Source organism: Talpa europaea (genome assembly GCF_964194135.1).
Source record: "Talpa europaea genome assembly, chromosome: 7".
NCBI classification, from domain to species: domain Eukaryota; kingdom Metazoa; phylum Chordata; class Mammalia; order Eulipotyphla; family Talpidae; genus Talpa; species Talpa europaea.
In genome coordinates, this window is record NC_140074.1 from 32,981,141 (window position 1) to 33,002,905 (window position 21,765).

The 21,765-nt window shown below is 36.7% G+C and overlaps 1 protein-coding gene across 1 annotated transcript; it reads right to left on the reverse strand.

The window, feature by feature from the left end:
• Positions 1-10,103: 10,103 nt before the first annotated feature.
• CD274 (CD274 molecule) lies at positions 10,104-21,552 on the reverse strand (the record flags this gene model as incomplete). The annotated part of the gene is given in 5 exon segments (XM_084237775.1): positions 10,104-10,207; positions 10,210-10,389; positions 11,758-12,090; positions 20,308-20,649; positions 21,501-21,552. Coding segments are annotated over 5 exon segments (1,011 nt in total).
• Positions 21,553-21,765: the final 213 nt, after the last annotated feature.

Here is a 21,765-nt window from a genome sequence, read left to right on the forward strand (position 1 = left end):
AAGGGTATAGGTCGGTGCCTGATGGGGAGGATCGTGAATGGGGATACAAACATGTTTAGAGTTCATCCTTCAGAGGTGAGTAAACAACTACTCTGACCAAAAAAGTGCTGTGGTGACAGAAATGTATTTGACTTGGAGTATACCAACTTCATTATAAATATTGAGAAAATGGGGCCAAAAAACAAAACTCAGGAAACATGGTTAGGAGGTAGCTATAATTATTCAAAGTGAGGGGTTGGAGTCCAGAGCAGATACTGTAGGCTATCTAGCATTCAAACCCCAATCTTCCATGGAGGCAAGGCCCTGATCTTTCCTCATGTAGCCCAAGGGAAGATGATCTCATCCCTGGCTCCTTGGTAAATCCTTGCTAACAACTGCCTGTGAAGGGAGGCAGGTATGTGATCTGGATCTGGCCAATAGGACATGAAGTGTGGTCTTCTGGGTATGTGGTCTTACTATAAACTTGAGTATAGACAGAGTCAGCCCATAATGGGGTGGGATCAAGAGAATGGCAGAGAGGCAGAGACAGAGCCATTCTACCTGTATATTTCTTGGTATGTGAAATAATACTCTTCTTTATGTTTAAGTCAATATGAACCTCCTAATATAAAGGCCAAGAGAGAACAGTAACAATGAACTCACAAAGAAGGAATTGGAATAAAAGTGTCTATGAAAAGGTATTAGGTCAGTCTTAAAGTTGAGCCATAGGATACAGGACCGAGTTCAGGATGGAATTCCTGTGCACTGATGCTGGGAATGTAAAATTGGTGCATTTTCTAGCAGTTACACACCATGTCCCCCAAATTCCACTCCTAGGAATATATTAATGATTCAGTAATTGTACTACCACATATATATTGACTAGAAATGAACTCAAAGATTTATCAAAGACATCTATTAGAATATCAATAGCAGCAATAATCAGTTTTTGTCCATTTCCTCTAAAAAAAAAAAATAAAAAATACATGGGCAAACAAACAGACTGCTTCCAGAAATGTCCAATCCAGGCAATTATCAACATACCATACTGCTCCAATGGTATATACTTTGAAACTTCTTAATTAATATGGTTCAATCACTTATTCAGGTGAAGTAGAGTTTAAGAATATATACTGATGGAATTGCCGGATCATATGGTAGCTCCATTTTTAGCAGGTTGAAGAATCTCCACACAGCTTTCCATAGTGTTGGGACCAGTTTGCTCTCCCACCAGCAATGCAGGAGGGTTCCTTTTTCACCACATCCTCGCCAACATGTGTTTCTTGTTTTTTTGATATGTGCCATTCTTACTGGGGTAAGGTGGTATCTCAATGTGGTTTTAATTTGCATTTCCCTGATTATAAGGGATGTTGAACATTTTTTCACATGCCTGCTGGCAACTTGCATTTCCTCTTTGGAGAAATGTCTTTTAAGTTCTTCTGCCCATTTCTTTCTCTTTTTTTAATATTTTATTTTTTATAATTCTTAAATCATTTTTCATTTTTGCACAATGTATGCATTTTCGTTTTGGTTATATTCCCCATACAATCGCACCCCCCTTATTTTGACCCTAATCCTTCCTCTCCCCACTCCTTCCACCCCCACCCCATAGTGTGTTTTTGGTTTATAGTTGCTTGTTGTACAACTATGTTTATGGCAGCACTATTTACAATAGGTAAAACCAGGAAACAACCCAAATGCCCAAAAATAGATGACTGGATCAAGAAGATGTGGGATATATATACAATGGAATATTATTCAGCAATCAAAAAAAGATAAACTCATGCCATTTGCAGCAACATGGATGGAACTAGAAGCGGTTATGCTCACTGAAATAAACCAAAAGGAAAAAGAAAAATATCGGATAGCTTCACTTACAGCAGGAATATAGGGGAACCAAATCAGGCATCAGTGAAAAAAAAATTACTAACAGTACAAAACACAACAAAGCAAAAACGGACAATTATAAATCAGAGACATCCTGCAGGGAGGAGGAGGGAGAGGGATCAGAGGGAGGGAGGGAGGGAGGAGCACGGGGGACTGAGGTGATGGTGCACGGGTGCATTGGTGAAGGAAACTCTATGGGGACTACAACTGAGGGGGTGTGGGAAAGCAAATAATGTTTAAAAATGAACAATGATGTAAAAATTTTTAAAAATTCATATAAAAATACAATAAAATTAGACAAAAACCAAAACAATAATTAAAAAAGAATATACACTGATGGTATCACTTATATGTATAATAGAGAAAAAAACAAAACAAAGCATCAGATAATGCCAAACTGAAAAAGTAACCCTTGAATGGGCAACCATTGGGGGAGTAGGAGGGAGGAAGGAAAGGGTGAGAACAAAGAAGGGAGTACAAAAAGGGTCAATGGTAGTGGACTATGGGTCCTTTGGTGGTGAGGGTACTATGGCAACAATGTCTATTATGGAAATAATATAAACAAATATTAACTCAATAAAAGAATATTAAAATAAAAAGAATATGGACCCTGAATTCAAACTATATTTGAACCCTGGGGCCATAACTTACTAGCCACATGCTTTTGGCCAAGTTTCCTTAATTTTGTTCTTCCATTTCTTTATCTGCTGAGAGATGATTAAAACAATATTTTCCTTAAAGGGTTTTTTTTTAATTTTTTAAAAAAGATTTATTTATTTATTTATACAAGCACTGGGTACAGTCATAAATGCGGGAGGGTGAGAGAATTCACCAGAGCCAGAGCGGGGAGCAGAACAGGCAGACTGACGAAGTACACTGCTGAGAGGAGCAGTAGGCACGGCAGGAGAGGTCTGCGAGCCATGTGGCACCCTCGCCAGCGGCCAGGGATCCAACCGGCACGCTACAGAGGCTGTGGGCAGCTTCGCAGCCCAGTGCTCAACCGCTGCGCCACCAGAGGAGGCCTCTTATAGGGTTTTTAGAAAGAGTAAATTAATATAAGTAAAGGACTCAGAACATTGCTTAGCATATAGTGAATACTCAAAAAATTAATGCTATTTATTAAATATTTTCCGTCTAGTAAAATTTTCCAACTATGAACACAATATGCTATCCCAAGGGCAACCAATTTCAACAGTTTATTATGCATCCTTTCAGACATATATATTTTTTGCATATATAAGCAAATTGTGTCAATAAATCTTTTTCCTTTCAAAAATGTAAAATTTATATATGGAAAGATACATAGTGTGCATAATATACAAAGGGTACATGATATACATATTAGTGTTCAAAGTGTTCCTGGCATATATGTTGTGTATCTAATTAATATAATGTACAGTATAGCACTGTACAGTGCTCTCATATGTCTTCCTTTTTTATTTACAATGAATAAATCTTGGAGATGTTTCATTATCAGAAAGAACTTCCTTATTTATGTGGCTGTCTAATATAGTATTCTATTGTTTGGGTGTTCTATCACATTTATTTAACCAATTCCCTGTTGATAAACATTTGGGTTGTTTCCAGTGTTTCACTATCACAAGTGTTAATACTGCAATGAATATGCTTACACATAAGTCACTTTACATAAGAATATAATTGAAGGGTAGATTTCTGTAAGTGCAATTCCTGGGTTATTTAAAATTTTGATAGATACTGCCAAGTTATCCTTTTCAGAGGTTGTACCAGGAAAAGATGGTGCCCTATTTCGGTGCACCTCCTCACCATCCTGTGATAGCAAATGAGATATTCTGTGTAAATCCCAGTGTCTGCCATAGAAAACATGCTCAGTAAATGGTGATTATCATGATTAATAATATAGATAAACCTCACCACTAACAATTGTTTCAGTTTGGTCAAATTTTAAGTTCTTTTAAAATACAATTAATTCTGAAAATACTTTAATTATAATAACGGTAGGTTAATTTATTGTATTAGTTTTCTTGAGTCTTGGGGGCCAGAGGTAGAGAAAAATTATAAAAAAAGACTGTATTTTGTCTTCACAAATTCAGCCAGAGATATCATTAATGCAAAATTCATTTTTAATTCTAAGTTTTAAAATAATAATGTTTCCTAAAATATTTAGATAAAATATATTTGGTTCAGGTAGCCATGCTTGTAAAAGGGCCTAAAGTAAAGTTTAAGAAAACTTAAGGATCATCTTCAGGCTAACTTTGCTATATCATGGATCCCTTCAATGCTACAAAATTCCAACCAGAACCATGACCACGAAAGCCAGCCAGGAAGACTATTCAGAAGGTGGGATGCCCTGATTCCCAAAACCCACTTTTATTGCTTTGAGTGCCCAACAGCTGGCATAAATATTATACCATCACCATTTTTACAAAGATATTTTAAAACATCTAGAATCTAACATACAGTCTTTACAGTTATCATATTTTGAGAATGTCTCATTTTGAGAAATGATTAAAAAGATGATATCATGATGATAAGTAATTAAGCTAGGTGACCCATTTAAAGTTCTATATATCTTTGAATGATGTGTTAACATGTTTGTTTTAAAAATCACAAATATTCTTATGATCCACCATCTATAAGGCCTTATTCCTCAACTTGACTTCCTTCTAGGTTTCTCACTTCCTTTTCAGAATCTGAAGATTGAAAAACATCCAGCTTCAGCTGCGGTGACTTGCACATCCATGTTTACTGATGTGAGAAGAGTATTCTTGTAAAGGAAAGTCCCTTTCAGTTTTCTTGAGGACCATTCTTCCTCTCCTACCTTCTCTTCCTATGGTCTTTAAATTGGATGATACAATTTTGACTCTTCTTGGTATTGTCCTAAAAGAAACTATCAAGTGAGTAGAAATGCAAATGGTAAATACATTCTTTAAAAAAAATTTTTCTTCTTTGGGCTACTCTGGTGGTGCAAGGGTTAAAGACACAGCTATCACCAGCCACTGCAGCATGATAGATCCCCAGCTGGCCAGGGAGGTGACCCACATGGTGCAGCAGACTCCTGTCTCACTCGCTGCTCCACTCAGCAGTGTATATCAGTGGATCTGCCTGATCTGCTCCCCTCTCTTTCTGGTGAATCCTTTCACCATCCGCCCCCCCACCACCCCCGCACCTCCGGTCTGCCCCCTGTTCTTGTATGCGTAAATAAATAAATCTTTTTTTTTAAGATGTATTTATTCATGCATAGAAGAACTGGGGTACAGGCCAGATGTGCAGGAGGGTGAGAGGATTCACCAGAGACAGAGCGGGGAACAGAACAGGCAGACTGACTGAAATACACTGCTGAGGGGAGCAGTGGGTGAGACAGGAGAGGTCTGCTGCGCCATGTGGGTATCTCCACGGCCAGCTGGGATCAAACCCACACTGCAGAGGCTGTGGACAGCTTCACAGTGCTGTGCTCAACAGCCTGTGCCACCAGGGAGGCCCAATAAATAAATCTTTAAAAAAATTCTTTCAATATTTTTCATTATGCAGGATTCCAAAGCATGCTGTATAAATACAGAAGTTATAAACAAAAGAAATAGGAAGGTAGTTTTAGATTTTCCAAGTAAATGTCCCCACTGACATGTTAAAATGGGAGAGGTTCTATAAAACATGCAGGAAAAAAAAAAATGGACATGCTGCTACACTGAGGAACAAAATAAATATGTATATTTTATTAAATTAATGCAGGGGTAAACAGTGATAATCAAATGTACTCTTAGATACCAACTCTGTCTATGTCATTTACAATGAAACACAAGATAAAGAGATAAAGTGCTTTATAAATCATTAAGATTTAGGTTTGAATATATTGACTGTTTATCTTGCTCAGCCAGAATCTTCCCTGTATACTCACTTCACTTCCCTCACATTAACAAGGAATACTGTCATACAAACAAGGACATTGTACAAATGAAAACATACAAAAACATAATAGAGGACTTCTGCAGGAGATTCTGTTCTTCAGCCTTACATGTGGCAAAGCAAAGGCTTTCCTTGTCTTCAATCTAGGTAAATGATCAAGAGGGAAGAATGAATAACTCTGGAACTTCCTAAGACGGCCTCTGAATCTCAAAGTCTTTGGAAAGCAACATCTTAGGAGACTTATGTAGTGATGAGAGCTGGTGAGACACAAGGGTTCAGGCACAGAGAGCATGGGCCTTTTCTGGCACAGATGAAAGTATAGGATCAAGACACTCTAATGGGATTTCCAAAAATAACATGTAATTCTGCAAGTGCAACATCAAAGTCAAGTTTATACTTAACAGAAAATAGAACAAAAACAAGTTTTAGGTATGATTCTGTCATACAAAGTTAATAATAAGATCACTCTTTAGGACCAGGCTGACCTATTATACCCTGAAGAGCCCCTGGGTCTCTTTTTGAGAAACACAAAATGAACCAAATCTAAATACAGTCAGAGAGCAAGAACTTAACAAATCCTGATCATCTAAATGTAAATATATAGCAGGTACTAAGTCTTATGAAAGATCCTAAAATGTTATGGGAAAGATGATCCAGAAATAAAATAAAACATAATGCCTGACTTCTGGGAACTTGTTTGTCTTCACCATTACATAAGAATAATATAGTAAATAAAAATGGAAAAGTGCATAGTAGGAACATAATATGTTAACATTTACATGAAATAGAGGAAGAAATTTCTAAATGTACACATATATTCAAAGAATACCTTCAGGAGAATACATAAACAACAACAACAACAACAAAAAGTTGCATCTGAAAAGGGAAAATGGATGGCCAGGAGAATGGAATGGAGACTTTTGAAAGTTTCTTCTTGAACCTTTTGAATTTCGAATCATGGAAAGATATGAATTCAAAATTAATAGCATTTAAATAACAAAGAAAGAAGTGTTACACATGCCAAAGACTTCATAAATAAACAATATATCACATGTAAAGGCAAATAAATCTGGGATAAAAATACTGGAAAAAGAATTGAGTCATTTTCCATAGTTTTATAATTACTGACTTTTACTCAGAAGGTGAAATTGTTTAGATTAGTAGTATGTTTAAGTATTTCTGACTGTCCAGAAACACACTGACTGGCCACCCAGAATGTCCTCTCCTTTGGGCAGCATCTCTAGACTTTCCTCCTTACAACATTCTCCTCCAATGCCTCATGCTGTGACATTGCACAAAACTGTACTAATAAAATTTCTTATCGATCTTTCCATTATACCACAAACTTCTTAAGGGGAAGTATTTTGTCTTGCTCACATCTATGGACTCACTGCCTGGCACAGTGATTAACATGCAAAAATACTTCCTAAATGTTTGCTGAATTAATGAATTTCTTAAAGTAAAACATATTCGTTAACTGTATTCTAAAAGGAGGGTGTGAGACATTCATGAAAATCTGAGGTCTGCTATTTACTGACTTGGAAAAGTTACTTTATCTGTTCCCTCAGCTGCAAAAGGGGTATAAAAATAGTGCTTACCACAACACAGTTGTTACAGGCGTTAAATGAGATTATGTGTATATGCTACCACATAGTCTTAAAGTTGATATTTAAAGTTAATACTTAAGTTGATATTTGTTTTACTTCAAAACAAAAGAAAGCATTCATAACCACCCACTCACATGGTAAGACTCCCCACACTCAAAATAAATAGAAAGAGCTCACACTACTCACACTTAAATACTGTTGTAACACTGAGAACTCTCAATCACACAGAATACAAACCAAGACAGTGAGTGAAGGCAAAGGGCACTTCTGCAGGAATTGACCATTTTTTAAATCAGGGAATCTCAACCTGTTTGAGATGAGTGGTGGATGTGCATGAGCAGTGGAGTCTCATTAGTCAGAATTGTCCTTTCTCCTTTTCATATGCTCTGAGGAATCTCCCAACCATTTTGAAGTCCCAAGGTTTCCTTTAGGCAACCTCTTCTGCTCCTTTTTCCCTGGTCACTTCTTTCCCAGGTTCCATTTTCAGAATTTGGGCCTTTTGGAAGTCCTACAACATCTGCAGTTTGCTGGCCCACCATATTGCTCTGGTCACGCTTAGCCCTGATAAACTGAAACCACAGGCTGAGAATCCCCACTTTAAGATCGAAAGTGTCAATGCTGGATTACGTCTTCTCAATTTGTGTATCTGTAAAGTGATAAAAGTGTATTAATTTCATGAAGGAGGAGATCTGGGAGAAAAGAAACAAAGACTGATGAAAAATATAACATTTACTTGATGATACAATAAATTTTCAATAAGAGAAAGGCTAGAGAAACTTATGCACAATTACCTTTATATGATAAAGAGTGACAAATGATGCCCAGGACTGTCCTTGTTTAAAGACAGTTTCTCATGTCTTGGGAAACTCCTTAGTTCTGGGAAAATCAGGATGGTTGGTCACCTTAGGATGTCTATGTCAGGCTAATATGCTCTCAAACCTGCTTTTTTGTCATATGTTCTGGGACAACTTACATTATCTCTGTTTTTCCATACTATAACTTGGTGATAATCCTAGTATTTATCTCTTTTACTTTGGGGGAGGGAGCAAGAATGAAATGATGTACTGTACATAGTGCAGTTAACGCAGTGCTTTATGCACACGTTTTATCTATCCATCCATCCATCCACGCATCCATCCACCCATCTACCCATATATCATCTTATTATCCATCCACATGAGTTAACTTGATACCCCATTGTTGGGGAATGTTAGGATGCAGAGCAATAGAACTAGCAGAGAAGCTGCTTCCTCCCCAAGCTGCTCACTCTCTACTCTCCAGTCATATGAGGCCTCCTCAGATTACTGAAAGAATTATTAAAGTAGAGTTTTAAGGCAAAGAGAAGCCAGCAGTTCCAATAGCCAACATTCTTCATTATTTTAACATTTTTGTTTCCTTTTTCCTTCAATTTCCCACCCCCTGCTAATATTTATAGCATTTTGTCTGAGTGTATATCTTGGCTGTTATTTTCCACATCCATCATTATTTTCACATAATATAACTCTTTAATTCTAGGTTAATTCCAGGTTCCTCTGAAGTATTTTTAATCCCCTAGGAAGCCTGGTAGATGTCTTTATTCCACAGTTTATTCTAACAGATCTGTTCCAGTAATTTAGAGCACATGACTTTTCTCCTAGATTTTCTTTAGGAATACACAATTTTATTCTCCGTCTTTTCTTCAGAGATGGACTATACTCATATTTTGCAGGGCTTTATTATAAATTGTTTTCCAGTGATTCCTAATACCAATGAATTATTTTTCACAGAGAAATACCTAAAATGGAAGTTGGCAACAGTCACTTCCTTGGACAAATCAACTCTATCTTCAGGTCTTACTGAACCTTGATCATTATGGTCTGGTTAACTGCCTCACTTGTGTTAAATACTTACTCTTCAGAAACAGCTAACCTCTACTCCCTCAATCATACTGCTTTCCCAGACCCACCCACCCTCTTGAGGGGTTATAGGGAATTTCTCAACTATTGAAATTCCCTTCCATTTTCTACTTCCCTATTTGACAGCAACTAATATTATACACAGATCATCATTACATCCCTTGATATACTTCTCAAAGTACTGGGGATATGCTTACTCTGAATCATCTTAAAATGGGATGAAATTATTTGTATAGATTTGTTTCCTGGATTTTAATTGTTCCCATGAGTAAACAGATAGATAAAAACATGCAAATCACTTCAAAAACTGTATTACACCCTCAGTCAGAAATTGTACAAAATCCTGTATGGTAAAAGTATCACATTTCTCTAGAAGGAGTATTTTTATTACATAGAATGCCCCCAAACCAGCTCAATATGACAGTGCAAAAAATGTAAGACTCAAATTCAACTGAAACCGAAAGGCATTTTAGCCTTTTCTCTCCTCTAAGTCTGTGTTTTTTACATAACGGAAAGAAATTGTGTGACTATGGGTCTTCTTTAACCTCCGTATACACCCATTGTCCCACCCCCTCATTCCTGTAGTAATGATCTTTACCCAGCAATCTTGCTCAGTTTCACTACAATCACTATTGAACTATGGAACTTTTGTGTCACCTTGCAAAGGCAAGCCAGTTTCTCTCCAGTCATGACCCAACTCTCACACTCTAGGAAATGTTACAAAGGTTAGCTCCCACAATCCAACGATCAGCAGGACTGGAGGAAGAGGTGCTACACAGGTTCACTTAAAACCTACTTTGCATGAAAGTTGGCCCTGCAAGGGAAGACTAGTAGAAAGGCTGCATTTTTTAAGTTAGTATTTCCTACTAGGGGCACAACTAGCACTTGGGATAGGACACTCTCTTGTAACATGGGACTTGCACATTACAGGAGATTCAGCATCTCTGGCTCTGCCCAGTGCCACTGTGACACCAGTAGCACACCCATACATTTCCCTACATCCCCAGTGGATATCATCACATTAAAGCAAATACCGTTTTTTTTAAGACAGATGATGAGATTAATGGCTACAAGGAACAAAAACATGGGTCCCAAAATTGTCAATCGAGTTCTCTCATTTTTCATAGTCATAGGGGGTTCTGAAAAACAAAACAAAACAAAAAGAAACCGACTAAAGATAATATTTTGATGGAAAGAGGCAAGAAAATCTTTCTTAAAATTAAATTTAGGTTAACATTAAGTTGATTTTCTTAAATACGAAAAGTTTCTAGGCAGTGAGTGACTGGAATGGTGAGATATCTCTAATATGAAAATGGGAGCAGTATAGAAAAGCAGAAGAAACTTAGTCTTTGAACAGATGGACCCAGGATTAAATTTTGCTGCTAAAAAAATTTTGCTGCTATTCCCTAGCTTTGAGGTCTCTGGCAAGTCCTTTAACTAGCCTACAAAACAGAAATGATGATAAATGTATTGTGAAACTAATATTATAATGTACTTAGCCTAACATCACAACACTAAATGGCAGACTTGATTCTTCCTCCTCCTCTTCTTATTTCTTTAATATAAAAGCTAGCCGCCTATTGTACAAGGCAGAGATGGAATGGTCAACTGTATTGCCAATGAGTTCTTACCTCCCAGTATCTGCAGTCATGACTGGAAACCAGTGTTTGCTGTCTTTCCTTTCTTCACAGTTTGAACATCTTGGGGCATCTAATCATTAGTACCTCTAGTAAGTATCTCTGCAATCCCACACAAGAAAAGGGGTCTCATGCTCTGAGACAGCTAAATCCAACCTCCTGTCATTCGTCAAGATCCCTAACTACTTAGCTCAAGCTTTAAAGCCACAACAGTAGTCAGCCTTTGTCTAGTACCTTACAAAGCCTACTCATATATTTTTTATTTGCATCTCAAAATAACTTTATGAGTTAGGCATGCCAAGTATTTAAAGAAAAATCTTCAAGTTATAGATGTGGAAACTGACTTCAAGCAGGTGAGTAATCCTAGGTGAGTAATCCCAGGTATTAGAAATAAAGTTGACATAAAACAGCTTTTAATCAACAGGAATCCACTAATGCAGCTCTTACCAAAGTAACTCATATTTCAGTAAGAGCATTTTCATATAAAATTTAAACAGCTCTTTAAATTTTCTAAGCTTTTTTTTTTTAATTTAAAAAAATTTAAACTGAACTGGGGTATAGGCCAGAAATTTAAACTGAATTGGGGTATAGGCCAGACATGTGGGGGATGAGAGGATTCACCAGAGACAGAGTGGGGAGCAGAACAGGAAGATTTACTGAAATACATTGCTAAGTACCTTATTCTTCTACAAACTCCACTGCCTGGCATGTAGGGCATATTAAATATTTGCTGAATGTCTATTAAATAGCAATGTGACTTAAATGAATGGGGGTGAGGAAGTAGAGTGCATTTTGTAAAAAATAGTGTTATGCATTCATTTATTTAAAAAATAATGAATGCTGACAATGAACAGGCATTGTGCTGGGTACCAGGAGATGGCAGTAGGCACAATTTAACTGAGACATTCATAATATTACCTGGGATGACCAGCTCAGCTGTACTGTTTTCTTCCTGGCCTGTTCTTTGAAAGGTGCAGTAGAAAATCTCATTAGCTGTTGTGTTAATTCTCAAAATGCTGGTCACGTTGAGAAGTTTCTCCTCCCTCTTAGAATTGGTGATGACAGTTTTGCCACTTAGAACTTGGTGGTCACTGTTTGTCCAGATGACTTCAACCTCAGGATAGCCCTCAGCTTGGCACGTTAGTTCGTGTTCAGAGGTGACTGGGTCCACAGAAATTCTTTGGTTGATTTTGCGATATGGAGCTAAGTCATGAGCAAAAAGAAGTAAGGGCTTTTACTTAGCACAGAATGAGACACGTGGCTTGGTGTATATATCAAAAAGAGTACCAATCCACTCTGTTTCTCAGAGAAATAAGCTTACTGTTCAGATAGATGTCTGAGCAATTAGGAACCTCTACAAATTCTCTCTCAGTTTTTCTGTTCATATTGGACCAAGTTTGGGTCCAAAGGATAATGATGTTGCTATAAAGATCATACTGCTATTTTTATTACACTTAACATACATGTATAGATTAATTGAAATAGAATTGTCATCTTAAACCAGTAGTCTTTCTATCCAAATAGAGAATATGTCTGTCCATTTACTCAAGTCTTCATATATTTCTCGGTAAAGTTTTACTTAGGGTCAACTCACTTGCTCCTAGATATATTCTTTTTGTTGTTGTAAAGTGGTCTTCATAAACATTAACTCCAGCTGATCAGTTCCCAAACACTTTATTTAAAAACAGACAAAAATCTGATCTAGATGTACAATTTACTTTTTTCCTTTAGGTCAATGATCAAAAATTAGGTATGAAAATAGCGTGATATCATTGTAAAAATGGATACGTGTTCCTGGATTTAAAGTTTAAATACATTTTTTTCCTTTTACAGTATTTGTAGATTTACAGAAAAGATGAGAAAACAGCACAGAGCTTCAACATAGCTGTCATCCAGTTTTCCCTATTGTTACCGTCTTATCTTACCATGGTACATTAGTCATAACTAAGGAACCAAGATTAGTACATTCCTTTTAACTAAACTTCCCTTCTGTTCCGTTGCACTAGTTTTATCCTAGTGTCCTTTTTCTGTTCCAGGATCTCATCACATTATACCACATTATAAAGCTTATTTTAAAAAACTTTTAAAATGCCAGCTACTTTTTTTTTTTTTTAAAGATTTCTTTATTTATGCACACAAGAACTGGGGTATAGGCCAGAGGTGTGGGAAGTGAGAGGATCCACCAGAGACAGAGCAGGGAACAGAACAGGCAGATCTATTGAAATACACTGTTGAGGGGAGCAGCAGTTGAATCAGGAGAGGTCTGCTCCACTATGTGGGTTGCTCCCTGGCCAGCCGGGAATCGAATTCGGGCTGCAGAGGCTGCGGACAGCTCCACAGTGCTGCACTCAACCCTCTGCATCACCGGGGAGGCCCAAATGCCAACTATTTTAATAAATCAGTTAAATAATAATTATACTCAAGGGTAAAATTTTGCTTAAATTTAAATCATTGGTTTGTCACCTTTTTAGGATTAAAATACCCAGTGCACCAATTATTATAGTACTGACATGATATTCTGTTGGCATAATTTTTATTTTACTCCTAGTACTTTAGTGAAACCACTAGAGGTACATCTGGAATCTAATTCTTCATTCCTTTACAAAAGACATAACAATGGCTTTGTGATAGGACTTAATTCAGAGACAATACAGAACTGGGATCAAGCCAAACTGATATAATAATGGTTTATTGTTTTTGTGCTCTTAAATAGATGAAACCACCATTGGATACGATGAAAATTAACATAATTACAATTTTAAAACACAAATAATTGTTCTCACGAGTACTTAAATCCTGTCTCATTTCTGTTATGTTTAAGGATCTTTTTAAAAAAGAATCCACTAAATGCTCATGGCCAAGAGGTATATGAAATAATGTTCACCATCATTTATAATTGGGGAAATGCAAGTTAAAACCACAATGAGTTACCACCTTATGCCAGTGAGAATGGCACACATTAGAAAAACAGGCAACAGGGGCCTCCCTGGTGGTGCAAGGGGTTAAGACGCAACCTATGAAGCTATCCGCAGCACTGCAGCATGAGTTCGATTCCCAGCCAGTGAGCTATCCACACGGCGCAGCAGAGTGTCTCGCCCGCTGCTCCCCTCAGCAGTGTATTTCAGTCAATCCACCTGTTCTGTCTCTGGTGAATCTTCTCACTCCCACCCCGACACCTCTGGCCTGTACCCCAGTTCTTATATGCATAAATAAATAAATCTTTAAAAAAAGAAAAAAGGAAAAAAACAGGCAACAACAAATATTGTTGGGGATGTGGAGAAAAATGAACTCTCCTACACTGCTGGTAGAAATGCAAACTAGTCCAACCACTATGGAAAGCTGTGTAGAGGTTCCTCAAACTACTAAAAATGGAGCTACCATAAGACCCAGCAATTCCACTCCAAGGAATTTACCCAAAGGACACAAAAACGTTAATTAAAAAAGATAACTGCACCCCATGTTTATTGCAGCACTATTTATAATAGGTAAGATATGGAAACAACCCAAATGCCCAAAAATAGATGACTAGATCAAGAAGTTGTGGTTTATATATACAATGAAATGCTATTCAGCAATCAAAAAGATAAACTCATTTGCAGCAACATGGATGGAGCTAGAATGTTCAGTGAAATAAACCAGAAGGAAAAATAAAAATATTGGATAGATTCACTTATAGGAAGAATATAGGGGAACCAAATAAAGGGCCAGGAAAAAAATAACAACAATAATAATAAAAACCAACCAAATTAGCAGGCAACCATAAATCAGAGATATTCTGTGAGGAAGGGTGAGGAAAGGTATCAAAACAGGGGAGAGAAGAGCACAAGGAACCATGGTGATGGTTCACAGGTAAATTGGTGGCGGGAATTTTATGGGGAATACACAATGATGTAAAAAATACAAACAAAAAATTAATTAATAATAAAAATTAAAAATAAATAAAAAATAAAAAACAATCACTGTTTTTTTTTTCCCCCTAGAAGAACTGCAGTGCAGGCCGGAGGTGTGGGGCAGGGGTTATGGGGATCATGAGAGGATTCACTAGAGACAGAATGGGAAACAGAACAGGTGGATTTACTGAAATACAGTTGTAAGGGGAGCAGCTGGGTGGATAGGGGAGGTCTGCTAGATAGGTAGGTCAGCATCCTGGCCAGGGATTTTAACTCAGGCCATTGTGGTGCCAGCACTAAGATTTAACCCCTAGGCCACCAAGGAGGCCCAGAATCCACTATTATATGCATGAAACAATATTACCATAACAGGTTATTTCACATAGCATATAGCTGGATTTCTAGGCAACTAAAATATTTAAGCCTAAAATCAGTTAATAGCATAGTACTAAGAATAAATTATGTTTATTTTACTCTTCTATTATCATTTTATTGGAATAAAAATAAGAGAATGTTGTTTCTTACCTACTCAAATCAATGTGGTGTACCTCCAACAAATGGGCCCAATAAATCACTTGTACTCATTTAACTCATTGATTAAATATCTACTACATCAGTCTCTAAAGTGGTTCGCATACATTGGAAAATATCAGAACTTCCATTTATATGTATTTTTATCATAACAATTAGATATAATTTAAGTTTATTCAGCTTCACTGATTGACACTGAGCTTCATTTTGAATGCCACAAGAGGGTCTTGTAGGAAGAGGGGAGTTTCAAAGGTTGCTCAACAACTCACTTTAGATTTAAAGAGTTTCAGATTATCATATTTAATTTTAACTAAACTAAGCTTCTCACAAAAAGAACAATTAATTAAAAAATTTCCCACAAAGAAACTGAGGATTAAAGATACAATGCAAGCCACACACCACACCAAGACACACAAACCAAAGGAAATGGCAGGAGTGATACTTTTCAACACTTTATGAGTTAAAAACTCATAAAGAGGGCCTCCCTGGTGGCGCAAGGGGTTAAGCACATCACTATGAAGCAATCTGCAGCCTCTGCAGCACTAGCTCAATCCAGGCCAGCCAGGGAGCAATCCACATGGCACAGCAGACCTCTCTTGACTCTCCCACTGCTCCCCTCAGCAGTGTATTTCAGTACATCTGTTGTTCTTTTCCTGACTCTGTCTCTGGTGAATCCTCTCACCCCCCGGCACCTCTGGCCTGTACCCCAGCTCTTGTATGCATAAATAAATAAATCTTTAAAAAAAAACTCATAAAGAAATAAGTACACAATTGGACATGACATGATGTTGGTTAAAAACCTCATATCAAGACTATTAACCTTTGGTAATGATTTTAATGGATTAATTATGGTCTGAAATATTAATTATGGTCTGAAATATTAACTAACAATAGTAACACATCCTAATTAATAAGACTTTGCATTTCATTTAAAAATTTCTATTTTGTACACTCATAGAATGGATGATTTATTATGCTTTCAAAATTATGAATATCTTATGATACAATCTATATACGAGCACCAGTATATTCTTTATAGCTACTCACATCTACATATGAACATGAATATTAGTTTAACTTGCTTTACTGATGGAATGGGTAATCAAAACTCTTCAGACCCCTGTTTTTCTGTATCTAGTGCACCAAGCTAATACTGGTCAATCAAGACCAAGAGAAACTGACTGTTCTGAAGTCAATATATAACTCAATACAAACTCCAGAGGTATAAGTAAAGTCAATAAAACATGCATGTTAACATCACAGATTTCAGAGCCAGATTGCATGAGTTTAGAACCTGGCTTCACCATTTAATACATAAGTGAATTTAGAGAAATTACTTAATTTCTTTGGACCTTAGTTTCCCCATCCATCAAACTACATATCATTGAACCTAAGATCCCATCTATTAAAAAACACATTGTAATTTCAGTGATAGTAAATATTAAAAAATGCACTTTAGACATGATGGAGCCCCTACTCCATAAAGTAATTTGAGGATTAAATGAGTAAACATAGGCAAAGTGCTTAGTAAGTTGTAACACTACATAAGTGTCTCATTCTCTTCCTGTTACTACTACTGCTTAAGTGTACTCCTGTGGTAGTCTTTAGATACTAATGACAGTTCCTAATGAATGTTCTTGGAGATAAATTTTCATATATCCTGTTCATATTTCAAAAATTTGGGCTTATCTTATTTAAGGAAACATTTCATTCATTCATTCAACAAATATCTTTTGTGTGCTCTTGTCATACCACCACTCTACCATATGCCAAGCCCTACAGCAGTGAATAAAACAGAGCAAATTCCTGTCCTTGTAGACTATATATTCTAGGAGGAGGAGAAAGACAATAAATAAAATTGGCATACTTATATTTGAAATGATATATTAGACAGGGATGTTATAAAGAAAACAAATAGTACTACTTGGTGAATTTGGGGAAAAGACAGGGTTGGTGTGAAATGAGGGCAGTTAATCCTTTGTACATATGAACAGATTAGCTTTCTCAGGATAATGAAGCAAGATTTTATTCTTTCAGTTGTTTAATCCCATCCCATTTAAGGTCTTGAAGGTATATATGGCATTTTATTTTTCCTGCTACTAGGTTCAATGCTTAAGGAAAAATAGCATTTTCTATTGAAATTTAGATCTCTTAAATTCTGATATTTAATTAAAAAATAAGAAGGTGCAATTAACACCCAAAATGATAATATTGAGTTAATTCAAAACTAAACTTAATTTTCAGTTTTGAAAATACTTCACTTTTAAAATCACATGGTGAGTAAACTCCCTTGGGGAAGCTATGTTACCATATGTTTGCAGTGATGGGAAGAGGAGCCTAACAGTGAAATTATTTGCATAGGGTGGTGATTTGGAATTCTACTTCTTTGAATTTTAAAATTTGTACAAATCACTTACCACCTTCCATTGGTGACAATGCCTCAGTGCATCTGAAGCTTGGTAATGGGCTAGTGATCAGAATAGCTCAACTCAACCCCCAAGACTAGTATATATAAGCGACAAAATGGATTGAAATTGAGTGTCAACTTCATAATTTATAACACAAAATGGAATGGTGACAGGGCCTCCCTGGTGGTGCAAGAGGTTAAGACGCAACCTATGAAGCTATCCACAGCCACTACAGCATGAGTTCGATCCCCGGCCAGGGAGCGACCCACATGACGCAGCAGACCTCTCTTGACTCGCCCGCTGCTCCCCTCAGCAGTATATTTCAATCAATCTGCCTGTTCTGTTCCCCACTCTGTCTCTGGTGAATCCTCTCACCTCCCACATCTCTGGCCTGTACCCCAGTTCTTGTATGCATACATAAAACAATTCTTCAAAAAAAAAAATGGAATGGGTACAAATCTGGTTAGTCATCTGCTCTGCTTTATCAGGAACCTTCATTGAAACAGCCTCTAGTGTTTCCTATTGTGTTGAACCATAGCAAAGGAAAACACAGATCCACAAGGCACTTTACAGAGCCCAGATGACCTGGAAAACCACCTTTCTTCACTACAGGAACAGCTGTCCAACTCTCTGCATACTCCCTTTGAGGCTGATGAAAGATCTTTTTTTTTTTTTTTTAATGAAAGAATACTGGGCCAGCCCCAGCAGTTTTCAGTCCTATTTATCTATTTATCTATTTATTTATTTAATACAAGAGCTGGGGTACAGGCCAGAGGCATGGGAGGGTGAGAGGATTCACCAAGAGACAGAGTGGGGAGCAGAACAGGCAGATGAGCGAAATACACTGCTGAGGGGAGCAGCAGGCACAACAGGAGAGGTCTGCCACGCCATGTGGGAATCTCCCTGGCCAGCCTGGAATCGAACCTACGCTGCAGAGGCCTTGCACTGCAGAGGCTGCTGACAGCTTCATTGTGCTGCGCTCAACCCACTGCACCACGGGGAGGCCCAAGAAATCTCTTCTGGAAGCAGAAACTTATCCAGGTTTATGTTCTTTTTCTCCATATCAGATGTAGCAATACTGGCTATTGTTAGGTCTATGGCTTTACCATTTATTTCTTATTGTCTTGGAACACAATAGATGCCCGACACTTGCTGATGGACTAAAGAAAAGTTGAAAATCCCAACATGGGATCCCACCACATCTCAAGCTTGCTTTCATGAATAAAACTGTTCTGGAGAAGCTTATGGTAAAGTACAATTAAAATGAAATGTATTTTGTAAGACAAGTCACATTTTCTTGACAACAGTAGCATTAACTGAGAGAGCAAACAGATTCAGTAATGCACCATAAAATATGTGCATTTTTCCTAATTCCTATATTATTTTAAGTTTATGATGATCAGTTACCCCTTTTGATAAATGTAAATGTTTTTCTGCTTATATTACTGGCCTTCATTTTATTGACCTCGCTAATATTTAGGCCAGCAATGAAAAGATTAATGGATGATGATTTAATTTTAGTCATATACTAAAAGGTCATCAGGTAAACAAAAGAAGCAAGCAGAAAAATTCAGCTTTATGTCAAAAGTAATTCCAATAGGCTGGGGGCAGAGGGTAGGGGTTGGGGTGGCAGGTATCCAAATGACAAGGGTTCCACTGTGGGAAGTATGTGAGTAGAAGATGCTTTGGGGGAATTTCTGTGCTTTGGGACTTGGATTAACTGCTGTTGTCTGGGATCCTTCAGCTCTCAATTCTGTGAATTTTAACAGTGAAAGGAGAGGTGGTCAGCTAAGGTGTTTTCCTTTGCTTAGCTAGTAACAACCCAAAACTTTGAACTCCGGTGACCTGATGACACATTTGTAGGTTAGTACATAGGAATTGACATTCACAGTTCCTCTTCAATACTCCAAGATTACAAGGTATAGATTTTCAAGATGAATGTATGCTCAGTGAGTATAGTCTATACCATCTCTGAGGAAAAATAGTTTTCTCTATACATGATATGATTTTTTTTCGTCTTCAGCGACTAATTTCAAGTCATTTTTAATGTGAACTTTACAATGCATTTTGATTTTAATAAACGTATTTAATAAACGTATTTAATAAATGTATTAATAAACATAGGTTCAAAGGAAGGAAAATAATGGGAGCACTAATAAAATTGAAAAAATAGTATTGGAATAAAATACTGGAGGGGGCACACAAATAATGATTATTTTTGCATACCATGAAAGATGGTGTTGAAGGAAGGAGGGACATTTTTGCAATTCATTTTATTTGCTTTCATAGTACCTGAATTATTTACATACATATAGTAAGTTTGAAATAATAAAAAGTAAAGATTAGGAATTAATTTTTAGGAAAACTGAATATACTGTGGAATATGGCTCTGTCATGCATGGTTCTGGATCTTCAGGGACTGCCAACTAGAAAGAACTCAAGAAATGCTCATTTGATGAGTATGTGAGTTAATGAGTAAATAGGCTACCATAGTTCTGTTGGGAAATAATACTGAACTTCCAAGAATGAAAAGTTCTCAACACTTACGGTTTTAACAAAAGTTGAACCTCTTTATATATAATAATTCTTACCATAGACTTTCAAAGTAATCCGTTTGTAGTCGGCACCACCATAGCTGATCAAACAGCAGTAAACCCCAGCATCCTGCAATTTCACATCTGTGATTTGAAGTGCAGCCTTTCCCAAGAAGAGCTGGTCCTTCAATAGTTGGGCCCTCTGCCTGTAGCTACTGTGCTGAACTTTCAGATCTTCCTGCCCATTCACAAGTTGAATAATTTTCTTATCTTCCATTTCCCAGTAGACAATTAGTGAAAACATGTTTAATTTTTCTTCTACTGGGAATATACATTCCATTGTCACATTGCTGCCATGCTCTACCTCATACAGGTCCTTGGTAACGTTGACAGTAAATGCTAAAAAGAAATATAACCAACCTTCAGAAGATAGAAAATTCCTCAAAAAAATTATAGAATGAGAGCAGAGTTTATAAACATTTTATCCAGTCACTTATGTGATAATTACATATAAGGACTTACTTCCCTAAAATACATTTTTATACACTGGGCTTGAAGTACGTTTTGGGACAATATACTTAATCCCTGACTTAAAATAATAAAATTAGCTCAACAAGTTGTTCCAAAATCTATAAACATACATTACTGGAGAAATAGTATATGGTGATGGGCTACTTATAGCTAAGGAGACTTTATTTCATGTGGACATTCTCAGAATGTCCCTTGACTGACACATGAATGGTAGATTTCAGTAGTCTTCTCTTTCTACTGTCCTAACTCTTGATCGGTTGTCTGGTCAAAGGTATATGGTTATGGAGATCTAGGGAGGGTCTCAGGCTGATGTCAGTACAATGTTACCCTGACATTTTAAGTATACATTCTAAGTCTTTGTGTAATCACAAAGCAGGTAACAGAATAACAGAGGTAGAACAACCCTGACTTTAAACAAACAAAACAAACAAAAGTACACACATAGGATAAGTCCCCAGATATTTTCAGTAATTAACCCTGGAAAACTGAGAAATGAATAATGGGTTAATTTGTTTCTTTTAGTTTGTATTTCCCATATCTTTGTCCAATGACATGGATTATGCAATAGGTTTATAAAACTAAAAAGGAAAAACAATGTCTTCTATAAAAATTACATTCATTAAAGATTATTTCAATTTTTAACTTATGGTTAAAATATTAAAATATGATGAACCTAATGAAAAAATATTAAAACCTAATGAAAGGTGTTGGTATCTTACCATTCAGAAAATGACAGTAGGCCATGAATGTAAAGGCACTAAATATTCTCATCTTTCTGGAATGACCTAATTATAGAAAACATAAATAGAAAGTAATGTACTCAATAATGAAATACTCAGATTTGGCAGTTCTAATTCAAATAGTCTTCTAATAACCAGTCAATACGGAAATGCAGCAGAGAGTTCAGAAGTGTAATACCTTCACTAGAGACATAAAAAAGATGTTTCTGTGATATTTAAAAGTCAAATAAAAAAATACTTCTAT